Below are 25,388 nucleotides of genomic sequence, written 5' to 3'. Positions count from 1 at the left end.
ATTTATTTATTTATTTTTTTTAAATACTTTTTAAATCTTTTTTTTTTTTTACTTCAAAAGTCTCCTTTAGGAGCCTTGAAGCTGCGATCATCTGTGGTATATATAGCAGGGCTTCAGCTCTGCTACGTGTCGCAGAGATCATGATCTGCTATGAACGCCGGCCATGAGCTGGCGTTCGTAGGTTTACAGTGACAGGCACGGGGTCTTCTGCAGACCCCCGGCTGTCACGACAACCCATCGGCGCCTCGCGATCATGTGATAGGGGCATCAATATGCGTGTGTTATGCTGATCTTCCAGGTTGCGCTAGTTAAATGCCGCTGTCAGAGATTGACAGCGGCATTTACCATGCTAACAGCCGCAGGTGGATCACAATTCTACCGATGGCTGTTAGAGGCACATGACAACTGATCAAATCAACTGTCAGGTGTCGGGAAAGATGCGGGCTCAGCACCAGAGCAATTTTTTTAAATTCCTAAGCTCTTCTTGGCCCGGTCTCAGTCTCACCATGGCATGGGATAATCATCAGGGTAATTTTCTCGACACACTGGTACTCAAAGATGCACATGGGGTTCTTACAATAGATTTCTTTTCGAAAGAGCACCTAATCTCAGAGACTCACTACTGAAGGCAGACATTGGCACCCTATGTTTTCCATTAAAACAACGTTTCTTATGCAATCCTAAAGCAGGCACTTTCCCGTGCCTACAATGCAACCAGTGCAATAATGTTTTGAAAGGGAATGTCATTTACCATCCTCATTCAAGCAAAAAGTATCCTATAAAGGATTTTTACACATGCGACACATCATTCGTGGCATACCTTACTAAATGCCCATGTGGTCTCCTAAATGTTGGAGAAACCAAACAGCCTATCAAAGACAGAATTTCTAAACGTAAATCCACCATAAGATGTAAAAACCTCTTTTTACCCATACCACATCATTTTATTTCCTCCGGACATAGGGTGTCACGACTTCAATTTCAGATAATTAAACATATTCCCCCACCTAGTCATGTCAGTGATCACATTGGCATCGTAAAACGTAGAGAAGCCCATTGGATCCACGAGTTGTAGACACTGTCCCCTGAAGGTCTTAATAGGGATTATGATTTATTGTCTTTCATACACTAAGATGCTTATGGAACCTATGATCAGAGATTATTGTTTACTTGGTGTACTAATTTTCTGTATCCTCTGTACAGTCATTTGTACTGAATATCATCACGAGTTCCGTCCCTCCATGATTCCTTCCCTCGGACCTTCCTTTTCCTTGCTGTGTGCTTGACTTCCAGACTTAGGGGTCTTTTCTTAAACTCTAAAATGTTATAGCCAAATGCTGCAATACACAAGGGACAGGGTACAAACACCATACACAGGTACTATATGCTCACCCCTGTACGTGTAACGTATGCTTTAGTACCTTCCATAACGACAGTAGAACGCATAGACCGCCCACTTCCGGCTTCCGGAACTCATGCCAACGTCACATCACTTTCGGGCACAGCACTTTACCAGCGTTGCGGAGTAACTCCGGTCCCACCCACCCTCTACAAATATCCGGCAACAGGGTTTATCTTTCTCAGCTAATAGCGGTGGATACCGCATCCTCACTGGCCCCGGCGTCACTCCTCATACGGGTAGGTAGAACTTTGATTTCACCATCACTATGGTAGGCTTTACCTTCGTAATCCTTACCTGTATCTGGGCCACATGCTCGATGCACCGGAAAGGTGTAACATCTGCTTCACAGGTCTCCTTTGCAATATCCAGAAGTCCCCAAGGGTGCTGATTGTACAACTTCTCGAATGGAGAAAACCTTGTAAAAGCCTGTGGAACTTCCCTAATATAAAATGTAGTTAACAATCTCATCCAAGCCAGTAGAACCTCGGAAGTACCCACTCTTGGGTTTTGTCTATACCCAGATTCCCACCCAAGACATGAGAATGGACCAAGTCTAACACCCTACACCTATATGATCCCGGTACTAACAGTTGCTCTATTTCCTCACCCCTCAGTTTAGTAACTCGGTATAGCAAGTTTTCATTTACCACAAAGTACGGAAAGCTGGTGTTGGCCCCTGGCTCCTGAGCAATCCCATTTAGAATAGTAACATTATAAAATGCCCCTTTTAATGTAAGGTCCTGCTTTTGAGCAGTCCCAAAATTCCCCCCAGAAACTCCCAACTCAAGAATGTTGGACTCATAGTTCACTGTCTCGTCCTCGTTGCCAGCAAGGACACAAAGTATAAATAAACTTGGCACACAACGGATGATGATGAGGCAATTTCATGCAGTCCACTTTAAGGCAGTACAATATATACAAATGACCTTTTTTCAGTGTACTACAATATAAACAAAAAATAAGGAAAATCAAGTATATACAATCATCCACAACAGTATAGAGGTCAGAATTCAATAGTCACTATCCAATGTGGCTGAAGCGAGGATTCTCCAACTTTATGGGTCAAACATAGGATTAGGAAAACGGGTAAAAAGAGGGGAACCTACCCGACTGCTGTATAAATAGTTGAGGTAAAAGTGAAATTATTCTCCACCTGGAGATTGGTCTGTTAAGTGGAAGATTAATATATAAATATATCAATTGGGAACAATCAGATGCCGATAATAAATGAAATGCAAGCCTACCAATAGTGTTGTGAATTCTGCTCTTGGGCTCCCTCCGGTGGTTGTTGGTGGTAGTGCAGTTGTCTTGGGGTTGTAACCCGGGCAGGTGTTTCTGCTGATTGCAGCTCTATTAGGTATTTAGGTGTGCAGGATCCATTAGTCCATGCCAGTTGTCCATTGTACTTGGAGGGATTGCATCTCTCTCTGGCTCCTCATGCCCTGCTGCCAATTCATCTAAGATAAGTGTCTGGTTTTTTGTCTCTGTGCACACATTCAGTGTGCTTTGCAATTCAGTGCAGTTCATTGTGTTTTTGTCCAGCTTAGACTTTGTTTGGATTTTTCAGTCATGCTGGATTCTCAGGAGATGCAGATATACTTCCTATGTCTTTAGTTAGATGTAGAATATTTGTATAATCTGCTGTGGATATTTTTAGGATTTTAATACTGACCGTTTAGAATTCTGTCCTATCCTTTTCTATTTAGCTAGAAGTGCCTCTTTTGCTAAATCCTGTTTTTCTGCCTGCGTGTGTTTTTCCTCTTATACTCACAGTCAATATTTGTGGGGGGCTGCCTATCCTTTGGGGTTCTGCTCTGAGGCAAGATAGAATTCCCATTTCTATCTATAGGGGTATTTAGTCCTCCGACTGTGTCGAGGTGTCTAGGACGTGTTAGGTACATCCCACGGCTACTTCTAGTTATGGTGTCAGTTTAGGGTTGCGGTCAGTACAGGTACCACCTACTCCTGAGAAAGTCTCTCATGCGGCTCCAAGGTCACCGGATCATAACACAATAGGATGAGAGGAGGAATCTCCAGCCCTGTTAGTGCAATGTGCAGTCAGGTTCAGATATCATATGAATACCTATGGAACTGTGCACAAGGTATTCAATGTTAAAACAAGACTGATCAGGATTACCATGTCAACCTGCTTAAGCCTGGTTGAGACAGGGAACCGGTGGAAGCTACATGCCTTGGGGGTCAATCCCAAAGCCAAGATCGAGGCTGTAACAGTGGCAAAGACACTATCACTGGCTCAGAAACAATAGTGCTGAGAACTACTTCAGTGGAATCGAGACCTGTTTTCAGAGTTGCAGGGATGTATGCAGGTCGTGGAGCACAAAATCCTGATGGAACCACATGCAAGGTAAACCTAAGCCATATTGAATTCTTAAAGCTGCCGCAAGCTGAGTTTGAAAGAGGTGAGGGGAATGATGAGCTTGGATGTCACTGAGTAGTCAAAAAGTGGCTGGTCCAACCCCACTATCCTTGTGCCAAAACCTGATGGAGAATGTTGGTTTTATAATGAATATAGGAAGCTGAATGAGGTGTCCAAGTTCGATGCTTATCTGATGAACTCATTGAGAAGCTAGGGTTAGCCAAATACATCACCACCTTTGACCTAAAGAAAGGGTACTGGCAACATTTTCATGTGCCAAGTAGAAGACAGTCTTCTCTACAGTCGATGGTTTCTTCAAGTATACCAGAATGCCTTTCAGACTAAAGGGAGCCCCAGCCACCTTGTAGAAGGCTATGGATTGGATCCTAGCCCCTCACAAGAAGTACTTCACCGCTTACCTCTACGATTTTGTGATCTTCAGCCCGGATTATCAGTCAGCTGAAGAAGGTCCAGGCGGTACTGGATGCACTGAGGAAGACGGGGTTTACCATAAATCCAAAGAAGTGCACCATGGGGAGGAGGAGGAAAAATACTTAGGCTATATCATCAGGAGGGGTGAAATGAAGCCGCAAGTGAAAAAAGTAAAGGCGATCCAAAATTGTCTGCAACTGATCTCGAAAAAAAAACAAGTTAGGACAATTCTGGGAATTGTGGGACACTATGGGCAGTTTATTCCGAATTTCACCATGATACCCACACCCCTGACTGACCTTCTTAAGGGTACAAAGACATTGATGGCCAAGTGGTCTCCTGTAAAGGTGTTCCAAGAGTTAAAGTTTGCCGTGTCTCCCTGCTCTACTGTGAGGCTTAATTGTATGAGGGTGCTGTGCACGCTGATCAGTTAAGTGTAGCATAGCTCTGGGTTGGCCCCTCTGAGCGAACAGCCTGGGAAAACTGTACCCTCCGCCCCCTCCCCCGGTAGCTATGCTACTGTGTACATGATCATACGTGACATATAGAGGACTGAATTGGTGTTACAAATCTGCTGAACCCTGTGTCTATATAACTGACACCTGACCTCAGATTTCTGAGTATCAGAGAACTGTAGTACCATTTCACTTTAACTCCGTCATCCATGGCGTCTGCTGATCTGAGGAATAAGCTGCTCTGCTCCATCTGTTTATCTACTTTTAAGGACCATGTATTGCTGAGATGTGGACACAACTTCTGCCGAGTCTGTATTGGTCGTGTGCTGGATACACAGGACGGGTCTGGAGTTTATTCCTGTCCTGACTGCAGAGAAGAGTTTAAGGAGCGGCCGGCACTGATGAGGAACTTATATCTTCATAATGTCGCAGAACGTTTCCTGATTACTCAGCAAGAACAAGAGAAGATCACCGGGATCTGCTGCACTTACTGTGTGGACTCTCCGGTACCTGCTGTTAGATCCTGTCTACACTGTGAGGCTTCTCTGTGTGATAAACACCTGAGAGCTCACAGCAAATCACCAGAACACGTCTTATCTGATCCCAGCACTTCTCTGGAGAAAAGGAAATGTTCTGTCCATAAGAAGATCCTGGAATATTACTGCACTGAGGACGCTGCTTGTATCTGTGTGTCCTGCAGTTTGGCAGGAGAACATCGGGTGGAGATGCTGGATGAGGCCTCAGAGAAGAAGAAGGAGAAACTGAGAAATGTTCTTCAGAAACTAAAAACAAAGAGTGAGGAGACAGAGGAAAGAGTCCGGAGTCTGGAGGAGCGCAGGAGAAAAGCTCAAGAAAAAGCAGCTGGAGAAGCCGAGAGAGTCACTGCCCTGTGTACAGACATCAGGAGACGGGTGGACGACCTGGAGAAGAAGGTCCTGAGTGAGATCTCCAGGCAGGAAAAGGAAGAGTCACTGTCACTGACTGCTCTGATCCATCAGCTGGAAATAAAGAAGGACGAGCTGTCCAGGAAGATGAGACACATTGAGGAGCTGTGTAACATGACGGATCCACTGACTGTCTTACAGGATCCAGACACCGGTGACTTGTGTGATCCTGAGGAGGAGGGAGGTGATGAGGACACAGGGGGATATGATAAACAGCTCCATGATGGAGATGACCTGGATGTGATCTCACACACATTACACACATTATGTGAGGTAATATCAGGTATACGGAGCGGGATCTATGTGGAGGATCCCGCAGACATATTACTGGATGTAACCACAGCTGATAATAATCTCCTTATATCAGACGACCTGAAAACTGCAACCTGGACACGAGAGAAGCAGAAACGTCCAGAAACAGCAGAGAGTTTCCAGTGTAATCAGGTGATGAGCAGGAGAGGATTTACCTCAGGACGACATTACTGGGATGTGGAGAGCAGTAGATCAGGGGATTGGATGGTGGGGATGTGTTATCCCAGTATAGACAGGAGGGGAGAGCAGTCATATTCAGGAAATAATAACAAGTCCTGGAGTTTGAGGAGGAGATATAATAATCAGTATTCAGTGATACATGACAGTAATGTGATTCCATTAACTGAGAAGATCTCCAGTGATAGATTCAGGATATGTCTGGATTATGAGGCCGGGCAGTTGTCCTTTTATGAGCTGTGTGACCCCATCAGACACTTACACACCTTCACTGCCACCTTCTCCGAGCCCCTTCATGCTGCATTATATATATGGAAAGGTTCTATAAAGATATTAGGGAGAAGCAGAAAGTGGAAGAAACCGTCATAGTATAATAAACTGGTGATGAAGAACCTAATAATGAAGGGATCATATTACTTTTGCTGATAATCTGTTGCTAATATTATATTCTCCTGACCATATATCTATAAGCTGCGTATAATTTTCATCCCATCTCGCTGCTGTTCTACAATGGAATCTTTGATAAGATGTTCCTCAGTTTTCTATATAGATGAGGCGGCTAGTAAAGGTCAGACGAGCTGTTCTTCACAACATGATCCTGGGAAATTGTTGACTTGTTTTCTGAACTAATTTAATAATTTGCCCAACGATTTGTAAGGAGACATCTTAGTGGCCAATAGTCAGAAATTTGCCATTTGCCAATCTAATAGATGGATATCATAAAAGAACAGGACAAGTTCTATCTGACTCTCCGTGATCATCTGACGACAGAATTGATTACTGTCCTCCATTAATAACTGGGATCGGGGTGGAATATCTGAGTCTTGGTCGCACTGATTGTACCTTACCTCCTATATGTTCTTCTTCTGGAGGAATCTGATTTATAAATCTGTATTAAAAAAAATCTTCATAAATAGTCCCAAATTATCGGTTGTGAACAAACACATCAAAGACGAATTTATTAAAAATAGAAGATAAAATTCTCTTTTCTGGTCATTTCTCGGTGGTGGAACTACCATATGTATAAAATCCTATTACATAAAGCAAAAATTTTCAGAAGAAAAATCAAGTTATCAATTTTTTTCTCTTCATCTGTACGATTATATACGGATTAAGCTGAGGGACTGCTCTTCGGTGTTTTGGGGTCTCAATGCCTTATATTACGATCTCATTCCTTTTTGACCATATTACCCATTTGTATATACCCAGACTTTGTTTTTTCTTTATGTTATGTTTTTGTTTGATTTTATTTCATTTTTTTTTATTATTTATGTAGTAACTGATGAAGGTCTGGGTGACTGAAATGTTTTGTATTACATCTTGGAATGTATTAAAAGTTCACCTTTACATCATTAAGTTGAGTGCCGGGTTTATATTATACACTGCATGGAGCGCCCCCACTGCCGCAGGGCCGAGGGGTACCCGGTACCGGGCCTCAGAGTCTCTGTTCTGGGGGGTTGTCACGGTGGCTAGGCCCGGTCCGTGGCCCTGCCTGTCAGGGGAACGTCCGGTGAAAGAGTGGTGGATGATGGTGTGGTTGTGAAGTGCCGGTCGCAGTAAATAACGAGGACACCAGGTTGCAGTCTCTTTACCTCTTTACTGAAGATCTCTGGGTCCTCAGTCCGGAATCCGGATAACCAGGCTGCGCAAGTCCGGCCGGTCCAATGGCACCTCCAGAGTTCTCTTTGCAGGTGGAAATCTGTGCCTTCCTACTAGCGCTATGTGTTGTGGTCCTTCCCTGCTGTGCTTACGGAAAGTCCCCACAACTGTTGTGTCTGTTTCTTATGTTCCCTCACAACTTGATTAGATGATGTTCTGCTAATCCTCCCTCCCTCCCGGTGTTATGGTTGGGACGCACTCGTATGACGGGTAGGCTCGGAGCTCTTCCGGGACCCTAGAGTCGCCCCTCTCCACAAGTTGCCCCCTATGTCTTCTTAGGTGATTGGTGTGAGACAGCCCGCCTATGACTTGACTGTCCTGCCGTTGGTTTGAAGTATTGCTTGGAGCTAGATATATAAATACTTCCTCGGCGTTCCGGCCGCCGGCTGTGCGCCTCAGTAGGATGTTGCCTCGGTCTTACAGCACGACTCCTACTGGTATTCTCCTTGTTGCTTTGATCTCATTTCTCACTCAGCACAATATATCTCGCTTCTGATCCTTTCTTAGGGCACCGCCGCTATGCTGAGCAGGCACGGTCCCGTGACGTTCTTCCTTGTTGCTAGGCCTCTGTCAGGGTCCCAAACCTGACAGAGACCCTACCGAATCTTCCCCCACAACACCCGCTGCCACAAGGTGTTGCCTGGTTCCAACCCAGTCAGCTTTCTGACTAACTTCCTGCCTGACCCCCAGTTTTACCAGTATGTGAGGAGTGGCCTAATAAATAGCACCCTTAGCTCCCCCTGGAGGCCCGACTGTGAAATGTATTGGTGTATGTGATACCTGGTCAGATGAACTCCTTCAGTGCCATCAGACGTACCATAGCTCCCCTTAGCGGCAGAGCTTCAGTACTGCAACGACCAGGACTCTGGGGCGCTGCACTCCCCCCCGGTTAAATCCAGTACTCCGGGACTGGGAAGAAAACAACAATACAGGTTAGCAAAAAGACATACAATTTCGTTGAGTGCAATAACAATAAGCATACTTGAACAGAGCTTCCCTTTATGGGAGGTGAGGACACTGGAACGTTACAAACATGGTTAAATACTTTGGATAACTTACTATAAATAACTTTTCTTACCCAACCGGGTATTCTACTTAGTGCAAATTCTCGAACAATAATTTAACATTGCCTTTAAGGACGTACACTCTGCATCCACAAAAGACCTTCTTAAAATCACATTATAAGGCAATTAACTTCATTCTCCTTCTTTGAGTCTGCAGGACCGCCTGTCCTAACGGCTCCAGACCTACTGCCTCTCCTTTCTATGCAGGACCGCCCCGTTCAGCCCGGGCCTACTGCCCTTCCACCACTATACACAGTATAGAACATATCATTTTTCTTTCAGTTTGAGGTCACCGAGCCATCTCTATATGGCTCCTAGGAGGACTCACCAACTAACCCCGTACGGGTTCACTTTCTGTCCTCATTCTTCCATCAACATTATCAAACACTTTTTACAATCAACTAGTTGGATACATATAACGTTTACATATCAACATTATTACTTTCTTTCTTCTAAGACATTATTGCCCTCTAGCTGTCTTAGGACAATACCATTCTCAAGTGCAACGTGTGAACATCCCCTTTAAGAGGGGACCAAGTCTTTATGAGGTAGCGCAGCTTCTTCAGCTACCAGTCCGTATACAGTAAGGACTCCGGTGCGGTATCTTCGCAAAGAGTCCTTTTATGTAAAACCAGTAAGGAGCACCTTTAAGAAGGTGCAACTATTTACAAGCAGTTTGTATCATGCACTGTTCATGATTCCAGCAGTTCTTTTCAACAGGAAACAAAACGTAGAAAAACAACCAAAAAGCAATAGGGATCCCAGGTCAACAAAGGGATCCCTTTAAGAGTTAACCCTGGACGGGTTTTAGCAGCAACATAGCAGAAAACAGTTTGAAAAACTATTTACATGTTATGCAGAGTTTTAAGATCTTATTTGAACCATTCAGGAGGCAGCACCGGCGGAGGCAACCCCTTTGGGTACTGTGAACCGCCCGGTACTGCATAAGGGGGTCTGTTATCCCAGCTGGGGGTCTGTGTACCCACAGTCTTCAGTTCTGGGGCAGTAGACACGCTGGTCACCTGAGGAGGCACCTGCGTGGCCACGACAGCGGTGGAGGTCATAACGCGGCAAGTCGTGGTCTTCACGATCGTGCCCGTTGGGGTGACCATGGTGGTCTCAGTGGTGATCGTGGGCCGACCACAAGGGGGCACCTTGGCTACGGGAGATATCTTCTCCGGCACCTTAGTCGGGGGTTCCATCAGCTTTTTCTTGTGGACATTCAAAGCAAACCATCCCTTCTCCCCAAAGTGCCGGGTGTAGGTAACTGCATCCCCTGGGTGGAGGTCCCGGTCCGGGTGACCCTCCCTCAAGTGAGACTCTACATCCCTCCGATTAACAAACACTTCCGCATACAGACCCGGTTCTTTGATGAAGCCCCAACCTCCGCAAAGCCTGAAGGTGACGACAGTGCCCTGCCTGCGCGGGGCCTGGTGAGCGGTGGGGTCCTTGCGGGCCCGGTCCTTGACCGCCAAGTCTTTTTGGTGGTAGGCCTCTAGCCCGGCCTGGTATTCTTTCTGTTTCTCCTCCCATTGCTGCTCTAGCTGGACCTGGTATTCCTCCCAGCTTAGGGCCTGTACCATCTCTCCCTCCTGGGTCTTCACCCCGGGGAACCCCATAAGGTTGGATCCTGGGTTCACCCAGCGACACACTGTGCGCTCTGCATGGACCTCACATAGCAAGGCAGTGGGTGGAATCGGGGCCTTCAAGCGGTGTTCCAGACCCGTGGGCTCCTCCCATGGCAGCAGGCGCTGAAGTCTATGGGTTCCAGGGAGAGGGGGTGCCGCAACGGGGCCTACTAGCAAGCCCTCGGCCGGCGGGACAGGGTCGGCGGACTCACCAGCCGATGCAGGCTCCTCCTCCACGGCGGGTTCCCCTGGCGGTGTCGGCGAGGACCTCGGCAGCAGTATAAGATCCGATGCTGGAAGACTGCTGTCCGGCGCCACCTGGTGCGGAGCCTGGGCCTTCACATTCAGCTGAAGGAGCTGGTCGAGCAAGCTCTCCATCTCGACCTGCAGGAGTTCGGTGCTGTCCACGGAGAACTGGCTGCTGTGCTCATCCGGGTAGTTGGGGGAGACTTCCGCTTCAACCCCACTTTCGGGTTCAGAGCTGCTGGCCATGGCGTCCTCCACGTGGGTCGCTTCCTGGTCTTTTTCCCGCTCTCTTCTTCGTGGGCGGTGTCGTTTTCTCGGTCTCCGCCCTCCATTGAGGATCAGGAGGCGGATCTCCGCTGCTGACAGACACGTCCTCACAGTGCAGAAATATTTAGACTGGGCGGCCATTGTCCTTCGCGCTCTCCAGCTTGTCTACGCCCACTCCACGCCCCTCTTCTTCTCCTGCACTTCTCCTCAGCGCTGCAATGGCGGCGGTTTTGGCGGTAATCCTTGTAGTAATGGCAATGCACAGTCTTTCCAATAAAGCACAGTCCAAGCACGATAAATCACAGTTCCAAGGCACACATGACCTGATTCTTCAGGCTTAAGTAGATCCTGTTCGTGACGCCAAGTTGGAGCGCCCCCACTGCCGCAGGGCCGAGGGGTACCCGGTACCGGGCCTCAGAGTCTCTGTTCTGGGGGGTTGTCACGGTGGCTAGGCCCGGTCCGTGGCCCTGCCTGTCAGGGGAACGTCCGGTGAAAGAGTGGTGGATGATGGTGTGGTTGTGAAGTGCCGGTCGCAGTAAATAACGAGGACACCAGGTTGCAGTCTCTTTACCTCTTTACTGAAGATCTCTGGGTCCTCAGTCCGGAATCCAGATAACCAGGCTGCGCAAGTCCGGCCGGTCCAATGGCACCTCCAGAGTTCTCTTTGCAGGTGGAAATCTGTGCCTTCCTACTAGCGCTATGTGTTGTGGTCCTTCCCTGCTGTGCTTACGGAAAGTCCCCACAACTGTTGTGTCTGTTTCTTATGTTCCCTCACAACTCGATTAGATGATGTTCTGCTAATCCTCCCTCCCTCCCGGTGTTATGGTTGGGACGCACCCGTATGACGGGTAGGCTCGGAGCTCTTCCGGGACCCTAGAGTCGCCCCTCTCCACAGGTTGCCCCCTATGTCTTCTTAGGTGATTGGTGTGAGACAGCCCGCCTATGACTGACTGTCCTGCCGTTGGTTTGAAGTATTGCTTGGAGCTAGATATATAAATACTTCCTCGGCGTTCTGGACGCCGGCTGTGCGCCTCAGTAGGATGTTGCCTCGGTCTTACAGCACGACTCCTACTGGTATTCTCCTTGTTGCTTTGATCTCGTTTCTCACTCAGCACAATATATCTCGCTTCTGATCCTTTCTTAGGGCACCGCCGCTATGCTGAGCAGGCACGGTCCCGTGACGTTCTTCCTTGTTGCCAGGCCTCTGTCAGGGTCCCAAACCTGACAGAGACCCTACCGAATCTTCCCCCACAACACCCGCTGCCACAAGGTGTTGCCTGGTTCCAACCCAGTCAGCTTTCTGACTAACTTCCTGCCTGACCCCCCGTTTTACCAGTATGTGAGGAGTGGCCTAATAAATAGCACCCTTAGCTCCCCCTGGAGGCCCGACTGTGAAATGTATTGGTGTATGTGATACCTGGTCAGATGAACTCCTTCAGTGCCATCAGTCGTACCATAGCTCCCCTTAGCGGCAGAGCTTCAGTACTGCAACGACCAGGACTCTGGGGCGCTGCACTGCATGTTACACAATCTGCCGCCGGCCGGCGCTCATCTTCTGTGGTCACTGCTATGTGCCTGGAGCAGGAGAGTGGGAGATCTTCAGAGCCAGCAGAGAAGACGGGGAGCAGAGACCGTGCTCTGGAAACTTCAGCGAGGGAACATCGTTACACTGGCCGCATCTGTGTGCTCTGTGTCTGCCACACATACTGTGGCAGGACCATGCAGGGGCTGATCAGGCGGCCTACAGGACCCTCTTTAGCCATCTTTTCCCAGGGAGTAATCAATTGTCTCTCCCATTAGTGTGAATGACAGAGCTCTCCTTAGTGTTTCTGCTGCACCCGGCCCCCCAGCTCTATGCTATTCACAATACACTGCTGGGCACTGAGCAGCTTTACCTTTACACTTTCCTAGTGTTCGTACAGCAGTGTAAAGGTAAGAGCCTGTGCACACATTGCAGATTTGTCACTTTTTTTTAAATCTCCGCAGGATGTCAATTCTTTCAGCAATGTTGCTGACGATTTTACTAAAACTAATCAGTGTGGAAAAATCTACAACAAAACTGCGGCAAAAATGCGCTTATTGTTCACTACGTTTTTCCTGCCAAGAGATGCATAAATGGTGCAGAAATTTCTGCAGATGTGTCCAAAACAGGTAAAGGATCCAGATTCCAGTATATATGCTCCATACTGTATAACGGGCAGACAGTGCTCCAAACTGTGTAATGGCCACACAGTGCTCCATACTGTATAATGGCCACACAGTGCTCCATACTGTATAATGGCCACACAGTGCTCCATACTGTGTAATGGCCACACAGTGCTCCATACTGTGTAATGGCCACACATGATGCTCCTTACTGTATAATGGTCACACAGTGCTCCATACTGTGTAATGGCCACACAGTGCTCCATACTGTGTAATGGCCACACAGTGCTCCATACTGTATAATGGCCACACAGTGCTCCATACTGTATAATGGCCACACAGTGCTCCATACTGTGTAATGGCCACACATGATGCTCCATACTGTATAATGGTCACACAGTGCTCCATACTGTGTAATGGCCACACAGTGCTCCATACAGTGTAATGGCCACACAGTGCTCCATACTGTATAATGGCCTCACAGTGCTCCATACAGTGTAATGGCCACACATGATGCTCCATATTGTATAATGGCCACACAGTGCTCCATACTGTACAATGGCCCCACATTATGCTCAATACTGTATAATGGCCACACATGATGCTCAATACTGTATAATGGCCACACATGATGCTCAATACTGTATAATGACCACATATGATGCTGGGTACAGTGTAATGGCCATACATAGTTACCCCACCGCCATCATTGCCTTCTCCCCAACCTCTATCATTGCCTTCTCCGCTCCGTACACTCGTACACACACTCGGCTCCGCTCCGTACACCTCGGAAACACCCGGCTCCGCTCCATACACCTCGTACACATGCGGCTCCGCGCCGTACACCTCATACATACCCGACTCCACTCCGTACACCTCGTACACATGCGGCTCCACTCTGTACACCTTGTACACACGTGGCTCTGCTCCGTACACTTTGTACACATGGGGCTCCGCACACCTTGTACACATGCGGCTTCGCTCCGTGCAACTTGTACACACGCGGCTCCGCTCCGTACACCTGGTACACACACGGCTCTGCTCTGTACACGTACATACGGCTCTGCTCCATACTCCTCGTACACACACGGCTCCGCTCCGTGCACCTCGTCCACACACGGTTCTGCTACATCCACACTGTAAACCACTCCTGACCCCACCCATAAACTTACCCTCATCCAGCACCATGACAAGCAGCACAGCAGCGTCCTGCATACACGGAGGCCCCAATCATGTAACCCCTGACTCCTCCCCTCCTGTGACCTCATCACAGGTCCTGTGCACACAGAGCAGCCATTTACCTATACGGTATGTGGTGTGTGGTACTAGTGATGGGCAGACTGAGACTCTCTCGCCCGGGGCCCATGAGAACCTGGAGCCGGCCCTGCCCACCTCGCAGGCATATAACCTGCCCTAATGCAGGTTCTGGCGCCGACCGCTCTTCTCAGCATGGCCAGCGCAGCCTTTTATATTCAGGAAGTCTTTCTTGATCAGGTTCAGGAGGCGAATTCACTCACCCTGCAAATGTCCTAGCACAATTTAGTTCCTGCTAAAGCAATTCGTCCTTTTTACTTTCACTTTCAGTTTGGTCTAGCAGATGGTGGTGTTTGCAAACAGTTACTTGGTCTCTCTACCTAACCACGGCATCGGATGCAGGAGTCTGACAGGAGAGGCATGTGTACAGTCTTTACAAGAGGGTCTGGCTGGCATTTTCAGCCTGGAGGAAATCACAAGGCAGTGGGCCTCCTGTGGCGGCCCACCTCTGCCCTGCTCACCTCTGGCCGCTGCATTAAAGCAGCAGAGATAACAGACTTTAAAAACAGGCTGGTACTTAGACATGGGAAAAGAACGGAGCTTGCTGCATACATTTGGAAGCACAACAAAGATTACTGCCTACATAGATACTGTAGAAGGAAAAAGCTGCACTCAATAAACACTTATAGTCTCTATAGAAAAATATTTAGAATTGAGAGTCCTCAGTGGTTGATACCTTTTAATGGCTAACTGAAAAGATGGTAACAAAGTGCAAGCTTTCGAGACTACTCAGGTCTTTTCATCAGGCATAGACTAATACAATATCTGCAACACCCTCCTCTGTGGCCTCACTCTAACTCTCTTGCACCACTCCAGTCTGTCCTCAACTCAGCTGCCCGACTAATCCACCTCTCTCCTCGCTACTCCCCTGCTTCTCCCCTCTGCAAATCCCTCCACTGGCTCCCAATTCCCCAACGAATCCAGTTCAAACTGCAAACACTGATCTACAAAGCCATCCACAACCTGTCCCCTCTCTATATCTCTGAACTAATCTCCCAATATCTCCCCTCATGTAATCTTTCATCCTCCCAAGACCTCCTACTCTCCACCACACTTATTCGTTCCTCACACAACCACCTCCAAGATTTCTCCCGAATATCCCCATCCTCTGGAGTTCCACGCCTCAACACCTCCGATTATCCACCACCCTTGGATCCTTCAGACGGAACCTGAAAACCCATCTCTTCAGGAAAGCCAACAGCCTACAATAACCATTCTGCTGCCTCACCTCCACCCGAGCTGCTGCGTCACCAACCACCCGAGCTGCCCACCTCACCACCACCAGAGCTGCCTCCTCACCACCACCCGAGCTGCCACGTCACCAACCACCCGAGCTGCCTCCTCACCACCACCAGAGATGCCGCACCCCCGACCTTCTGTCTCTTCCCCATTATCCTGTAGAATGTAAGTCCGCAATGACAGGGTCCTCTCCCCTCTGTACCAGTCTGTCATTGTAAATTTGTTTACTGTAAACAATATCTATAACTTTGTATGTAACCCCTTCTCATGTACAGCACCATGGAATTAATGGCGCTATATAAATAGATAATAATAATATCTGAAGAATAACATATTTATGCACAACACAGCACAGGAACAGTCTATAGTTTCTATAGACACTTTCTGCAAGTACAAGTGTTTATTAAGTGCGGCTGTTTCCTTATTCGTTTACTACATTGGACTTCTCCAAGTTCAGCCTCCATATCCAAAACAACAGAGTGCGCATCAGTTATTTCTCCTACACAGACACTGTAAACGGAAGCAACCTGACTACATAGATACCAGAACAGAACCAAGGTTACTACTTAGATAAGGGAACTGAAAGGAGCTCACTACAGAGATAAGGGGGCAGAACCGAGCTTCCTAGAGAGATATGGGAGCAGAACCGAGCTTACTACAGAGATATGGGAGCAGAACTAAGCTTAATACAGAGATATGGGAGCAGAACCGAGCTTCCTAGAGAGATATGGGAGTAGAACCGAGCATACTACAGAGATACGGGAGCAGAACCGAGCTTAATACAGACATAAGGGAGCAGAACCGAGCTTACTACAGAGATAGATAAGGGAAGCGAACCGAGCTTAATACAGAGATATGGGAGCAGAACCAAGCTTACTACAGAGATATGGGAGCAGATCCAGGCTTTCTAGAGAGATAAGGGAGCAGAACAGAGCTTACTACAGAGATAACAAAGCAACACATACTAGAGAAATATGGGAGCAAAACTGAGCTTCCAAGAGAGATATGGGAGCAGAACCGAGCTTACTACAGAGATAGATAAGGGAGCAGAACTGAGCTTAATACAGAGATATGGGAGCAGAACCGAGCTTAATACAGAGATATGCGAGCAGAACCAAGCTTACTACAGAGATATGGGAGCAGAACCAAGCTTACTACAGAGATAGATAAGGGAGCAGAGCCGAGCTTACTACAGAGATAGATAAGAGACCACAACCGAGCTTAATACAGACATATGGGAGCAGAACCGAGCTTACTACAGAGATAGATAAGGGAGCAGAACTGAGCTTAATACAGAGATATGGGAGCAGAACTGAGCTTACTACAGAGATAGATAGGGCAGCAGAACCAAGCTTACTACAGAGATAGATAAGAGACCAGAACCGAGCTTAATACAGAGATATGGGAGCAGAACTGAGCTTAATACAGAGATATGGGAGCATAACTGAGCTTCCTAGAGAGATATGGGAGCAGAACCGAGCTTACTACAGAGATAGATAAGGGAAGCGAACCGAGCTTAATAAAGAGATATGGGAGCAGAACCGAGCTTACAACAGAGATATGGGAGCAGATCCGGGCTTCCTAGAGAGATAAGGGAGCAGAACAGAGCTTACTACAGAAATAACAAAGCAACACCGAGCATACTAGAGAAATATGGGAGCAAAACAGCTTCCTAGAGAGATGGGAGCAGAACCGAGCTTACTACAGAGATAGAAAAGGGAGCAGAACTGAGCTTAATACGGAGATATGGGAGCAGAACTGAGCTTAATACGGAGATATGGGAGCAGAACTGAGCTTAATACAGAGATACTGTATGGGAGCAGAACTGAGCTTACCACAGAGATAGATAAGGGAAGCGAACCGAGCTTAATACAGAGATATGGGAGCAGAACCGAGCTTACTACAGAGATAGATAAGGGAGCAGAACCGAGCTTAATACAGAGATATGGGAGCAAAACCGAGCTTCCCAGAGAGATATGGGAGCAGAACCGAGCTTACTACAGAGATAGATAAGGGAGCAGAACCAAGCTTAATACAGAGATATGGGAGCAGAACCGAGCTTAATACAGAGATATGGGAGCAGAACCGAGCTTGCTACAGAGATATAGATAAGGGAAGCGAACCGAGCTTATTACAGAGATATGGGAGCAGAACCGAGCTTACTACTGAGATAGATAAGGGAGCAGAACCGAGCTTAATACAGAGATATGGGAGCAAAACTGAGCTTCCTAGAGAGATATGGGAGCAGAAACAAGCTTACTACAGAGATATGGAAACTGAAAGGAGCTTACTACAAAGATATGGGAGCAGAACCGAGCTTACTATTAAATCAGTTAGAATGTGGAGTCCAACAAATGAACAGGCTTTACAGGATTGCTTTCATCTTACAGACTGGGATGTGTTGCTTGGGACAATGGACGAGTATACAAATGTTAATGAAGTGGTTGGTAGAGTGACTGACTACATAACTTCTGCACTGATATGTTGGTGCCGGCTAAAAAGATTAGGTGTTTTGCAAATAACAAGCCATGGATAACAAAGGAATTGAAGCATTTGCTCGACAGGAAAAAAAAGGCATTTAAATTAGGTGACAAAGAGGAAATTAAAATGATACAGCATGAATTGAAGCATAAAATAAAGGAGGCCCAGAAAGCCTTCAGAATTAAACTTGAAAAGAAACTGTCCCACAATAATACCAGGGAGGTTTGGTCAGGAATGAAATTACTGACTGGGCTTAAGGTGAGGTCTGAACATGGGGGAGAAAAACTGGACAAGGCTAATGAGATGAACGAGTATTTCAATAGGTTTAGCAGTACATGTGTACTGCCAACTGTTAGTGGATGGGAATTGGGTGCAAATTCTGCAACATCGATATTGGAGGATGAGCAGACTAATTTTAGAGTATCCGAAAATGATGTGAGGAGGCAGTTTAAGTCACTTAACATTGGTAAAGCTGCAGGACCTGATGGACTCAGTCCACGTGTCCTTAAAGTGTGTGCAGACCAGCTGTGTACTGTCTTTACACTCCTATTTAATGGAAGTCTACAAACACAGAAGGTACCTGTGTTATGGAAAACTTCCTGTCTGGTGCCGGTACCCAAGACTTCTTCTCCTGCAACCCTAAATGACTATCGTCCTGTAGCCTTAACATCTCATGCTATGAAGGCCTTGGAAAGATTAGTGCTTGCTCACTTAAAGGTACCGTCACACTCAGCGACGCTGCAGCGATATAGACAACTAGCCGATCGCTAAGGCTTCTTTCACACTAGCGTCAGGCTCGGTCCGTCGCAGTGCGTCGGGCCGAGGTCACCGACACTAGCGTTGTCTCCGCCACATAACGGGTGCAGCGGATGCATTTTTCCAGCGCATCCGCTGCCCCATTGTGAGGTGCGGGGAAGTGCGGGGAGGTGGGGGCGGAGTTCCGGCCGCGCATGCGCGGTCGGAAAAAGCAGACCGTCGGGAGCAAAAAACGTTACATGTTGCGACGTGTGGCAATGCGTCGCAAATGTGTCGCTAATGTTAGTCAATGCTGAAAAAACGCATCCTGCAAGCACCTTTGCAGGATGCGTTTTTTCGGCAAAACGACGCATTTGCGACGTATTGCAGTTAACGCTAGTGTGAAAGTAGCCTAAAGCGTCGCTGTTTAGGTCGCTGGGGAGCTGTCACACAGACAGCTCTCTCCAGCGACCAACGATCAGGGGAACGACTTAGGCATCAACTGTCTTCAACGATGCCGAAGTCCCCCTGCAGCACCCGGGTAACCAGGGTAAACATCGGGATACTAAGTGCAGGGCCGCGCTTAGTAACCCGATATTTACCCTGGTTACCATTGTAAAAGAAAAAAAAAAAAAAACAGTACAAGTGAACACATCGCTGGATCGACGTCACACACTCCAATCCAGTAATGACAGCGGGTGATCAAGCGACGAAATAAAGTTCTGGACTTCTAGCTCCGACCAGCGATATCACAGCGGGATCCTGATCGCTGCTGCGTGTCAAACACAACGAGATCGCTATCCAGGACGCTGCAACGTCACGGATCGTCGTCGTTCTCGCTTCAAAGTCGCTTAGTGTGAAGGTACCTTTAGACCAAGGGTCAATGCTTTTATCGATCCCCTTCAGTTTGCTTACCGACATAGATTGGGGCTGGACAATGCTATTCTTTCTCTGTTACATAGTGTACATTCATTTCTGGAGATTGACGGAACCACGGTGCGAGCGATGTTCTTCGATTTCTCGAGTGCATTTAACTCCCTGCAGCCACTTTTACTACACAAAAAGATGACTGATATGAAGGTTGAGGAGGGGATGAGAAATTGGATAACTGACTACCTATCAGATCGGCCACAGTTTGTACAGATGGGAGCAGTTGTGTCAAGCAGATTATTGGGAACAGAACCGAGCTTACTGCAGAGATAGATAAGGGAGCAGAACCGAGCTTAATACAGAGATATGGGAGCAGAACCGAGCTTATTACAGAGATATGGGAACAGAACCGAGCTTACTGCAGAGATAGATAAGGGAGCAAAACCGAGCTTACTACAGAGATATGGGAGCAAAACTGAGCTTCCTAGAGAGATATGGGAGCAGAAACAAGCTTAATACAGAGATATGGAAACTGAAAGGAGCTTACTACAAAGATATGGGAGCAGAACCGAGGTTACTAGAGAGATATGGGAGCAGAACCGAGCTTACTACAGAGATATGTGAGTAGAACTGAACTTACTACAGAGATATGGGAGCAGAACCGAGCTTACTACAGAGATATGGGAGTAGAACTGAACTTACTACAGAGATATGGGAGCAGAACCGAGCTTCCTAGAGAGATATAGGAGCAGAACCGAGCTTACTACAGAGATAAGGGAGTAGAACTGAACTTACTACAGAGATATGGGAGCAGAACAGAGCTTACGGCATACATATGGCACCAGAAAGTAGATAACTACATTGATACAGTACCAGAACCAAGATTACTGGTTAGATATGGTGCCATAACTGAGCTTACTTAGAAACATACATACAACTCCAGAAACACAGACATATAAACACACCGTATGGCAGGGGCGTTGCTAGGATCCTAAATCAGGGGCCCAAGCCTAAAAGTGCATGTCTCCCCATATGAACCACCCCTACAGCCATTTAAAATAGCATCTATCCATATATCATTACAGTATACCACTGCTGCTAACCAATAACACACAATGCAAAGACCAATATTATCAAAATTACTACAATAAAAGGCCAAAACAATCCACAATGTCCACCACCATCACCACCACACAGCGATTACATAACTGTACAGTAAGGCCATGTGCACACGTTCAGTATTTTTCGCGTTTTTTTCGCGTTTTTTCGCTATAAAAACGTGATAAAAACGCGAAAAAAACGCTTACATATGCCTCCTATTATTTTAAGTGTATTCCGCATTTTTTGTGCAAATGTAGCCTTTTTTTCCGCGAAAAAATCGCATCGCGGAAAAAAAAGCAACATGTTCATTAAAATGCGGAATTGCGGGGATTCCGCACACCTAGGGGGTCCATTGATCTGCTTACTTCCCGCACGGGGCTGTGCCCACGATGCGGGAAGTAAGCAGATTATGTGCGGTTGGTACCCAGGGTGGAGGAGAGGAGACTCTCCTCCACGCACTGGGCACCATATAAGTGGTCAAAAAAATAAGAATTAAAATAAAAAATAGTCATATACTCACCCTCGATGTCTTCCCGCCTCCACTGCATGCTGTCGTTCGGTTCCTGTAGCTGGTGTGCGGCGAAAGACCTGCCGATGACGTCACTGTCCTGTGATTGGTCGTGAGCGGTCATGTGACCGCTCACGTGACCGTGACGTCACGGAAGGTCCTGTGCGCACAGACCAGCTATAGGAAGAGGAACGGACGCCGCTGAGGAGATGTCTGGGTGAGTATAAGCATTTTTTTATTTTTTTTATTATTTTTAAACATTCTATCTTTTACTATAGATGCTGCATAAGCTGCATCTATAGTAAAAAGTTGGTCACACTTGTCAAACAGTATGTTTGACAAGTGTGACCAACTTGTCAGTCAGTTTTCCAAGCGATGCTACAGATCGCTTGGAAAACTTTAGCATTCTGCAAGCTAATTACGCTTGCAGAATGCTAAAAAAACGCAAAAAAAACGCAAAAAAAACGCAAAAAAAAAAATGCGGATTTCTTGCAGAAAATTTCCGGTTTTCTTCAGGAAATTTCTGCAAGAAATCCTGAACGTGTGCACATACCCTAAGAGTTATTTTTATTGGTTTCAACACTCCAATTAATCAATACTAATTATTGATATGTTCCAATCATTTCAGTATATAATCTTGTAGTCCTACTGGTGTCTTCAACCAGGGACGGCCAATAACAGGTTTTTATTACAATCTTGACACTTACATTCTAACAAAGGAGCCTTTTGATATTCAAAGATGTAAATTGTCTCTTCTTCGGAGAGGAGGAGAACTAGAACTTCTTGGACATTCAAAGATGAGTCGGCTAATTAGATGTTCTCCTGTATATGTTAATTCTATGTAAGTTGGGAGCTGTTAAGTCTCCAGCACACACCATGGGAGACCAAAGCCTTTACATAAGGTTCAATGGGCAATTTAACATATAAAAGATGATGGAACCTTGGGGAAGAGAGATTGGAAATGGACGCACAGGCTGATTGCTGCTTGGTTTTGATGCACATATATTTATTTTACTCTGTTATTTCAGTGACTGTTTATTTCTTATCTTTTATTAAGTAAATTCAATTTAATTCCCTCAATTCTCATGTGAACATTTCTTATTCATCACAATCACTGAATCCCTTACAAAACAATTGCATAATATTACCATCACCTCCACATAACAAAACACTCTATACAAAGACCAAAGTCACCGCCATACACCGTCTTTCCAATATATAATGACTGAAACACACTAAAGGTACCTTCACACTCAGCAACTTTACAACGCGAACGACAACGATCCGTGATGTTGCAGCGTCCTGGTTAGTGATCTCGTTGTGTTTGACACGCAGCAGCGATCTGGATCCCGCTGTGCCATCGCTGGTCGGAGCTAGAAGTCCAGAACTTTATTTGGTCGTCAGGTTGGCGTGTATCGTCGTGTTTGACAGCAAAAGCAACGATGCCAGCAATGTTAAACATGGAGATAACGACCTGTGAGAACGATAAGTGCGTCACCGTTACGTCACAGGATCGCTCCTGCATCGTCCTGGAGCTGCTGTGTTTGACGTCTCTACAGCGACCTAAACAGCGACGCTGCAGCGATCGGCTCGTTGTGTATATCGCTGCAGCATCGCTGAGTGTGACGGTACCTTAAGCTGCTACTAAATAAAACGGTCGCTGACCGTCGTTGCCTGTAATGGAAGCCTATGGGCGCAGGATCCGTCGCTGACCGTCGTTTGCGACGGATTCCGTCTTTTGAAACTAAGCATGTAGAATTTCTATTCATTTAATTTAACCCATTTTTCCAGTCTGGGAATCTCTCTCTCTGAATGGATATAAATCTTATCTAGTAAGGTACTGAATTCACAAATATTTTGAATAGTTGGGATCAGGGGTATTGGTTGCTCAGAGCAAGGTGTAATTGGGTCTAGTTTGTCAACTAGACATATCGCATACAAGGACACCTGGGGTACTGACCCTATTTTTTTGCCTGATAGTATCCCTACCTTGCCGCGGAGGTTGGGGGTTGCTGCGATTAGCACCAGCGGGGGCCATGATGAGAGTGGTGTCCAACTGTAAAAATAAGAATAACATTTAAAAAAATCCATTTAATCACCTGTCCTAATCGTCCCCCCGTAATGCTCTTGACCGCTCATGGAGAGGAGCCGTGGAGAATGACGCCTGCAGCGAGCTGCCCCGGACCTCAGTGAGTGACAGGACACTGCTCACTGCAGGCGTCATTCTCCCCGGCTCCTTTGCATGATCGGACACATGGATTACAGTGGGGGACATTTAGGACAGTTGAGTATAATTCCTTATTTTTACAGGTGGAGGCAGTGGGAGCCGACTACTACTCTCATCATTATCTTCTGCTGGTGCTGGGAACTCATTCATTTCAATGGCTTGTGTGTGTGTCACGGTCTCCGGTGCATGTGGAAACTGTCACCACACGTCCCGGAGATACTGACGTGTGAAAGAGCCCGAATAAAGAATATATATATATTTTTTTTTAATATAAACTTGTCCACAAAAGTACAATCTATTTAAATCCCAAATTAACATGATCTGTAAAAAATATAAAAGAGAAAAAAAAGTTATGCCAGAATTGTGGGGTTTTGGTCACAATGCCACAAACAGAATGCATTAAAAAGCAATCAAAGCATCATATGTGCCCCAACATTTAACATATAGAAGTCCCAGATGTTTTGGAAAATATAAGCTCAAGTAATTTTTTTTGTTATGAAGTTATGAATTTTTCAATTTTTTTACCCAAATAAAATAAAAAAACAACACAAGCCCACACAACATTTTATATTTCACCACTGACAAAGTCAAAATTACAGCTCATAGAAGAAGGGGAGGAGAAAATGAAAGAGAATAAAAAAAAGTAGCATTCCATGACTGCACACTTAAGGGGTTAAAAGCTTGGCCTTGGTAGAGGCCATATGTGTCCACCCACTACAAAGAGCAGCCAATCACAGATCATATGTGCAGTGCACTCACTACACTGAGCAGCCAATCACAGATCATGTGTGCAGTGCACTCACTACACTGAGCAGCCAATCACAGTAATGTATGTGTTTATGTGGGAGGAGCCCGGTCACAACAAAGCATTGCCAACCATTCCCCACTTGCTCACAGGGCTCCAAGTCTCCTCCACATCACTAGCAGCCGGCAGAGGAAAAGCAGGATCCAAGGTAAGAGCTGCTCAAATAAGAGAAAAAAATCAGCTGGATCAGTGGGAAACGTCCTTAGGACGAGCATTAAGGAGCCGTGTGCGAAGCCAGAATCTTATTTATGGAAGTTCTTCTGCTGATACATTCAGATTCTTCAACTTTTATTCATTTTTATTTGTGTTTTCTGAGTTTCTTTTACAACTTTTTATAGGAACATTTCAAACTTCTAATTGTAACGAACATAATATAAATCCGGATGGAGCGTACACAGTATATACAAAAAGTCATGTCTCTGGGGAGAAGGGAGCTCAGACAGAAAAGCACGCACGCCTCTTGTATTTGTTTTTTAACTTCCATCAATATGGCCGTGTGAGGGGTTTATTTCTTAGCGGGACGAGTTGTACTTTTGAACGACGCCATTTATTTTACTGTATAGTGTGCTGGAAAACAGGAAAAAAAAGTCCAAGTGCAGTCAAATTGCAAAAAAAGTGCAAATCCACAATTTTGATTTTTTTACCGTGTTCCCTAAATCCTAAAACTGAGCTGCCGCTACCATTCTCCAGGTCACTACGAGTTCGCAGACACCAAACATGTCCAGGTTCTTTCCTATTTAAATCACCCGATCAAAAAAACTGGAGACCTCTATTTAATAATGAACAAATCTTTATTACACCCGATATTAATGCATTAAAGCATAGAGACGGTCAGGTAGTGCACGACTGGAGCACACATGGTGCGTTTAGGGAAGATGCGGTAACAGTAAGATCAAAATACTATTTATGGCAAAAAAGTCGTCTGAAATATATAAATGTGGAATTTCACATAATATTTCCCAAAAGTGGAATCGAAATAAAAACACACCACAAATAGTTC

The 25,388-nt window shown here is 46.2% G+C and overlaps 1 protein-coding gene across 1 annotated transcript; it reads left to right on the top strand.

The window, feature by feature from the left end:
* Positions 1 to 4,812: 4,812 nt before the first annotated feature.
* Positions 4,813 to 7,135, top strand: LOC143774030 (E3 ubiquitin/ISG15 ligase TRIM25-like). The gene has a single exon (XM_077261321.1). It carries the CDS (start codon positions 4,876 to 4,878, stop codon positions 6,466 to 6,468), a length of 1,593 nt encoding a protein of 530 aa, XP_077117436.1. The 5' UTR covers positions 4,813 to 4,875; the 3' UTR covers positions 6,469 to 7,135.
* The last annotated feature ends 18,253 nt before the right edge of the window (positions 7,136 to 25,388 follow it).

Source organism: Ranitomeya variabilis, chromosome 5, assembly GCF_051348905.1.
Source record: "Ranitomeya variabilis isolate aRanVar5 chromosome 5, aRanVar5.hap1, whole genome shotgun sequence".
Taxonomy (NCBI): Eukaryota; Metazoa; Chordata; class Amphibia; order Anura; family Dendrobatidae; genus Ranitomeya; species Ranitomeya variabilis.
The sequence above is the reverse complement of the archived record's forward strand: the minus strand, read 5'-3'. Positions and strand labels throughout refer to the sequence as shown.